The 7,834-nt window shown below is 47.9% G+C and overlaps 1 protein-coding gene across 1 annotated transcript; it reads right to left on the bottom strand.

Moving 5' to 3' along the window:
- Nucleotides 1-1,448: 1,448 nt before the first annotated feature.
- Nucleotides 1,449-7,622, bottom strand: LOC128618528 (induced myeloid leukemia cell differentiation protein Mcl-1). The gene is made up of 3 exons (XM_053642171.1): nucleotides 7,035-7,622; nucleotides 2,034-2,290; nucleotides 1,449-1,918 (listed from the first exon to the last, which is right to left on the bottom strand). Exons 1-3 carry the CDS (start codon nucleotides 7,438-7,440, stop codon nucleotides 1,805-1,807), a joined length of 777 nt encoding a protein of 258 aa, XP_053498146.1. The 5' UTR covers nucleotides 7,441-7,622; the 3' UTR covers nucleotides 1,449-1,804.
- Nucleotides 7,623-7,834: the final 212 nt, after the last annotated feature.

The raw sequence follows: 7,834 nt of genomic DNA, 5'->3' as shown, positions 1-7,834 counted from the left end.
TTTTATCAGTGTACTGGCGCTTTAATTCAGCTCGAGCAGTGCCGCAAAAAAAAAATTGACTTGACGTTGAAAGTCCTGCTTCACTGCTGCTCACTTCCGGTGTAAAATATTATCAGTGCAGAGATTACAGACAGTACACACTGCAGTTTTATCATCATTCCACACAAGAGACATCTTCTTTACACACAGCATGAAAACCGATGTTTTCCCGCCCTCTTTTGATTGACAGGATATAATCGGCCCTGATCGTCGGATGTTTTTAAACTATGCCTATTATTGGCCGATACATGGGTGCATCTGTAATAATAATAAAACATATTTATTTGGGGTATACATAGTAATATAACAATAGTAATATATCCATCTTCTATACCGCTTATCCTTCAGGGTCACAGGGAACCTGAAGCCTATCTCAGGGAGCATCGGGCACAAGGCAGGGGACACGTAATATATATTTCTGATCTAATTCACTTTTATGTGTTGGACCTTCACCGCAAGAAAACCACAGGAAGTCCTATTTTTGGTTGGTGACCATTTTTTTTTAATTCACTTTTCATCACCCTAGTCTAGGGTAAAGCCGAAATTAATCTGGAGTGTGTTGTGTGAAAATGCAGGTTATAAGCAACTCAAACTCACAGCACAGACAGAGATGAAGTCGGTGTGGAGCGGCATTTACTGTGAACCAAGCCGCTCTAACAGACTGATGAGCCACACACACACACACTCAGCGTAACAGTCACATGGCTTTACCATCTCCCATGGTACTACCATGTCATTCCTCTGCATTTTAACACCTTCAAAACATGAATTTAAGACATTTTTATGATAATTAAGGCCTTATTTTTAAATTAAGAAATTTAAGACTTTTTAAGGACCCGCAGACTCCCTGATAGAACATTAGAACATCTAAAGACTTTCTGCATGTTTTAACTGAACTGAGTATTTATACACATGTTCACAGTCTGAATCAAAGTGCAATGGATTATTTTAGTTCTTCTGCTCATTGGTTTGGTTTCATAGTACACATAATTAAAGGAAACAAAAAGCAGTGTAACATTTTCTGAGAGGTGTGTAGGACTGAAAATTTCCTCATAAAACAAGCTTCACTGAGTGCATGGAAAAATCATAAAATTCACCCAAGCATGAAGAACATACAGCAGGCACTCAGAATGAGATAGATTAGATAATTATATAAATAACCTGTTAAAAACAACAGTTTTTCTCTTTTTAATACGTAGGTCCAAATCCCTGGAAAACTCAGCGGCTCTGCAGCACTACAGCTCCATCTCAGGTGGCATCTCATAAAAAACATCTACAGAGAGAAGCTGCAATCCAAAACACAGGGCAGTGCTCTCACCTGAATACAGAACCAGGTAGAACACACCAGCACTCCGTAAGAGTTGACCTTACACAGAGAGGTCAGTGAAATTAACACACATCACACAGTATTCAGTGTCTGACCTGTTTATTAAAAAAATAAAACTCTCTTTTCCAAACTGTAAAGCTCTGACATTCTTCACACGATCACGGCCATTGGTCTGACAGACCCTGCAATTAAAATTAAACAACAGAAATCCTGCCATGTGTGGGAAAAGTGCAGTGACATCACCATGGTGACAGGGGCGGAGATTATCTGGGTGAGGGAAATTTTATTTGAAAATAAACCTTGCTCTGTTTTCATACAGATTTATAGTGTCTCAGTGTCATCACCCTGAAGAGCACAAGCACATTCTTCAGTGTTTCCTTAGAACGAAGGACAACAGTGTAGCCATGGTAATAGCGTTCATCTCTGGCTCCACCCACTTCACCGCATCAGCGTGAACAGACATGCCCCTATTCCCAACCCGGCCACCGCCATGAGTGTGTTCCGAACTGTGGCCTCGGGATCCTCGACACGGAAGAACTCCACAAAACCATTCTGTAACACACACACACACACACACACACACACGGTTACACACACAGCAGGATGTATGTGTGTGTGTGCATGTGTGTGTGTGTGTATTCTGAGCCAGTCTGGTCACTGTACTCACCCAGCTGTTGTTGTTGATGAACCAGTGCTGTAGGTCTTTGCTGAGGTATGAGGAGATGTGTGAGGTAACGACGTCCACACACTCCTCTGCTTGTTCCTTCACACACTCCTGCTTCAGCTGCTCACACACCACGGCTCCCAGAGCCAGAACACTCGCGATGCGGCCCCAACTCACCACGCCGCCGCTGAACACACCGCTCAACACGGAATTCACACTGTCCAGTCCATTGGCCTGGTCGAACAGCCGCTGCACCATGCCTATAACACACACACACACACAGACACACAATCAATAATAACCAATAATCATCAATAACCCACCAATAATCACCAAAAGCTTTCCTCACTGATCAGGAACACACAACCATCATTACCTCAAACATTAGTAACGTAATAATAGCTAATGTCCTCTTAATAACTCCCTAATGTCCCCCTAATGTCCAGTAATAACTTCCTAATGTCCCCCTAATAACCCCCTAATGTCCAGTAATAACTCCTTAATGTTTACATTTACATTTATTCATTTAGCAGACGCTTTTATCCAAAGTGACTTACAAATGAGAAAATACAAGCAAAATAATTGTTACCCTAATAACTTCCTAATGTCCAGTAATAACTCCCTAATGCCCCCTAATAACTCCCTAATAACTCCCTAATAACTCCCTAATGTCCACTAATAACCCCCTTATGACCAAACAATGACACCCAAAACTCCTCATAACCCACCAATAAGCCCCAACAATTACCAAATAATCATCATCAAACCCTTGCTGGAAAGCTTCAAGTTCTGGGGCATCCAAATCACAAAAGATCTGACATGGTCTCTCAACACAACCAAGTGCATAGAGCCCACCTACCTCCACCTCTCTTGCCAAGCATTTACCTCAGTAGCACAAAGAGTATACAGTACTCCCCAACTGCACTGCTGCAACCTGGAGAGACCAACACCCAGAGGTGAAGGTTCTCACTGGGACAGAACTCTCTAGACTACACTCCATCTACACTTGAAGAGACCGACATCCAGAGGTGAAGGTTCTCACAGGGACAGAGCTCTCTAGACTACACTCCATCTACACTTGGAGAGACCGACACCCAGAGGTGAACGTTCTCACAGGGACAGAGCTCTCTAGACTACACTAGATGTGTAGGAATGGAAATCTTGCAGCAATGTCTGAGACCGGAGCCATCCAGCTACAGGACTATCTACACATGGACTAACAGGCTAAGGAACATCATTCTTCCAAGATCTGTAACGTCCTTCTCCTGCACCCAATCCCCCTGACAGCTGTTAAACACACACACACACACACACCACACCCACTCTGTCTCTCTCTCTCCCTCCCTCCCCCTCTCTCACACCCTGTCTCTCTCTGTGTCCCTGTCTCTCTGTAGTGATGTATACACAGTTGTTGTGTGCTTTTTTTCGAATACATGTGTCTTATTTTCACCTTCACTAATGTGGCCATTTACATGCACACGTTAATCTTATTGAATGCACTGAATTATCTGCTGCAGTGTGTGTGTGTGTGTGTGTGTGTGCGCGCGCGTGCGTGTGTGCATGTGGTTTGTAGGTGTAAGTGAAAGCACATGCTGGTGTTTGATAAGCATGTTCAAAAATAAGCAAAGTTCTAGGAACCCAGTTTCCACATAAACCAGACAGCATTTCCACTTTAATAAAAGAGCTCCAGCTACACCTCTCACCTCACCACACCTCTCACTACACCTCACCCCTCACCACACCCCTCACCACACCTCTCACCTCACTACATCTCACCCCTCACTACACCTCTCCTCACACCACACCCCTCACCTCACCCCTCACTACACCTCTCCTCACACCACCTCTCACCTCACCCCTCACTACACCTCTCACCTCACTACACCTCACCCCTCACTACACCTCTCCTCACCACACCTCTCCTCACACCATACCCCTCACCACACCTCTCACTTCACCTCTCACCTCACTACACCTCACCCCTCACTACACCTCTCACTTCACCTCTCACCTCACTACACCTCACCCCTCACTACACCTCTCACTTCACCTCTCACCTCACTACACCTCACCCCTCACTACACCTCTCCTCACCACACCTCTCACTACACCTCACCCCTCACTACACCTCTCCTCACACCATACCCCTCACCACACCTCTCACCTCACCCCTCACTACACCTCTCCTCACACCTCTCCTCACACCTTACCCCTCACCACACCTCTCACTACACCTCTCCTCACACCACACCCCTCACCACACCTCTCCTCACACCACACCCCTCACCACACCTCACCCCTCACTACACCTCACCTCTCACCTCACCTCTCCTCACACCACACCCCTCACCACACCCCTCACCACACCACACCCCTCACTACACCACTCACTACACCTCTCCTCACACCATACCCCTCACCACACCTCACTACACCTCTCACCTCACCACACCTCACCCCTCACACCACACCCCTCACCACACCACACCCCTCACTACACCACTCACTACACCTCTCCTCACACCATACCCCTCACCACACCTCTCACCTCACCACACCTCTCACCTCACCACACCTCACCCCTCACTACACCTCTCCTCACACCATACCCCTCACCTCACCCCTCACTACACCTCACCCCTCACTACACCTCTCCTCACACCACACCTCTCACTTCACCCCTCACTATACCTCACCCCTCTCACCCCTCACTACACCTCTCCTCACACCATACCCCTCACTACACCTCTCACCTCACCCCTCACTATACCTCACCCCTCACACCTCTCACTACACCTCACCCCTCACACCATACCCCTCACCACACCTCTCACCTCACTACATCTCTCACTACACCTCACCCCTCACTACACCTCTCCTCACACCATACCCCTCACCACACCTCTCCTCACACCATACCCCTCACCACACCTCTCACCTCACTACACCTCTCCTCACACCATACCCCTCACCACACCTCTCCTCACACCATACCCCTCACCACACCTCTCCTCACACCATACCCCTCACCTCACCACTCACTACATCTCTCACTACACCTCACCCCTCACTACACCATACCCCTCACCACACCTCTCACCTCACCACTCACTACATCTCTCACTACACCTCACCCCTCACTACACCTCTCCTCACACCATACCCCTCACCACACCTCTCCTCACACCATACCCCTCACCACACTTCACCCCTCACTACACCTCTCCTCACACCATACCCCTCACCTCACCACTCACTACACCTCTCCTCACACCATACCCCTCACCACACCTCTCACTACACCTCACCCCTCACTACACCTCTCCTCACACTACACCTCTCCTCACACCATACCCCTCACCACAACTCTCACTACACCTCTCCTCACACCATACCCCTCACCACACCTCTCACTACACCTCTCCTCACACCATACCCCTCACCTCACCACTCACTACATCTCTCACTACACCTCACCCCTCACTACACCTCTCCTCACACCATACCCCTCACCCCTCACTACACCTCTCCTCACACCATACCCCTCACCCCTCACTACACCTCACCCCTCACCATAGCCCTCACTACACCTCTCCTCACACCATACCCCTCACTACACCTCACCCCTCACTACACCTCACCCCTCACCACACCTCTCTACACCTCTCCTCACACCATACCCCTCACCACACCTCTCCTCACACCATACCCCTCACCACACCTCTCCTCACACCATACCCCTCACCTCACCACTCACTACATCTCTCACTACACCTCACCCCTCACTACACCTCTCCTCACACCATACCCCTCACCCCTCACTACACCTCTCCTCACACCATACCCCTCAACCCTCACTACACCTCACCCCTCACCATAGCCCTCACTACACCTCTCCTCACACCATACCCCTCACTACACCTCACCCCTCACTACACCTCACCCCTCACCACACCTCTCTACACCTCTCCTCACACCATACCCCTCACCACACCTCTCACTACACCTCTCCTCACACCATACCCCTCAAACCATACACCTCACCACACTTCACCCCTCACTACACCTCTCCTCACACCATACCCCTCACCACACCTCTCCTCACACCATACCCCTCACCTCACCACTCACTACATCTCTCACTACACCTCACCCCTCACTACACCTCTCCTCACACCATACCCCTCACCCCTCACTACACCTCTCCTCACACCATACCCCTCACCCCTCACTACACCTCTCCTCACACCATACCCCTCACTACACCTCTCCTCACACCATACCCCTCACTACACCTCACCCCTCACCATAGCCCTCACTACACCTCACCCCTCACCATAGCCCTCACTACACCTCTCCTCACACCATACCCCTCACCCCTCACTACACCTCACCCCTCACCACACCTCTCCTCACCCTACACCTCCATCACTTTCACTTAGAAAGAAGTAGAGGTTGAAGAAGTAGATGCACCTTTCCTCAATGCGTAGCACATGAGACGTATCAGAAAGCACAGAGTTAAATATTTAGAGTTAAATTCAGTGTTAAATATTCTGAGTTAAATACTGAGTGCTAAATACTCAGAGTTAAATATTGAGTGTGCTAGAACATTCTCCACTGATCGTGTGTGCTATAAGCTCCAGAATTACAGAATACCCATAATGCACTTTAATATTCCTGGGAAACAGCGCCATGAACATTGAATTTCAGAGAAAATTTTGCATAGTGCCCGCCTCCTGCAACAGGATTGGCCAGAAATATCGGCCTGCTGCGTGATAATTGGGTAATTGTATGAGAAAAAGAACTTTAATCAACGCACAGAAAAGCGACGTAAAGCTATAAAACTAAAGTTATACAATCTAAACAATATAAATTAAGTTGTGAATTCGTTCCTAAAAACAACTTATTTTATAACAAAGTGAATGTTTAACTGAGTTAAAGTGTTTGTTGTCCTGTAATATAATGTGTTTATAGACGGAAGACGGTTTAAAGCAGTAATCTCACCGCTGTAGGTGATCCTGTGTTTGCAGAGCAGTTTCCCCACCACTCTCTGCAAGCTCGGCAGCGCTGGGTGTGTGTTGTTCCCGGGGTGAAGCCCTATGTGACAGCGGTACAACTGCATGAGCAGCGCCCGGGTTTCCGTCTCCAGGTCCGGTATGATCCGCTCCTCGCAGCCGCTGTCCTGAAGCAGTAACCGGCTCTCCAGCGGCACTTCGATCTCATTAATCACGGTTTTAACAGTCCTTCCGTCGACCTCCTCAGTGTAGCCGTCCAGCTCCTCCTCGCGTTTCTGTGGGAAAGTCTGTACTGGAGCTCTAGAACGGAAAACACCACTAACACCGCCGCCATTTTCTACTCCACAATACAGTAAACTCAACGGAGCGGTCCTCTTCATCATGCTCATACTCATGTCTGTGACTGGCTAGCTTCTTAATAATGTCAAGAAATATCCTTTAAAACTGCGTGTATCTGGAGAAAAACTAGATAAAAGCGGATAATTAACCTACAGATTAAATTACGATAATTACTCCCTGACTACAGTGCAATGGAAACGTCCAGAAGCAGAACATAAGTCATATAGCAGGAAACTTATCATGAGGCGGGGCCTCAGTCGTGCGTCACGCCTACGTCACTCAACCGGAACATAAACATATTTGGAAATGGAAACGGACTGTGTACTTCGCTTTCCATTTCTCTTTAAAAGCACAGAAGGGGGTTGTGCACACCTTTGTGTGGTGCATACGTTTGTGTAGTGCATACCTTTGCTCTGATTTAAACAAAGATGAGGTGTAATGCCGAAACCC

The sequence above is a fragment of the Ictalurus furcatus genome, chromosome 14, assembly GCF_023375685.1.
Source record: "Ictalurus furcatus strain D&B chromosome 14, Billie_1.0, whole genome shotgun sequence".
Taxonomy (NCBI): domain Eukaryota; kingdom Metazoa; phylum Chordata; class Actinopteri; order Siluriformes; family Ictaluridae; genus Ictalurus; species Ictalurus furcatus.
The sequence above is the reverse complement of the archived record's forward strand: the minus strand, read 5'-3'. Positions and strand labels throughout refer to the sequence as shown.

Excerpts from the sequence above, each read along its gene's own strand:
- LOC128618528 (XM_053642171.1), bottom strand. The coding sequence starts at position 7,440 with ATGAGTATGAGCATGATGAAGAGGACCGCTCCGTTGAGTTTACTGTAT. Across the intron at positions 2,291-7,034 it reads ACACAGGATCACCTACAGCG|GCATGGTGCAGCGGCTGTTC; the intron begins GTGAGATTACTG and ends TGTGTGTTATAG. Across the intron at positions 1,919-2,033 it reads TCATCAACAACAACAGCTGG|AATGGTTTTGTGGAGTTCTT; the intron begins GTGAGTACAGTG and ends TGTGTGTTACAG.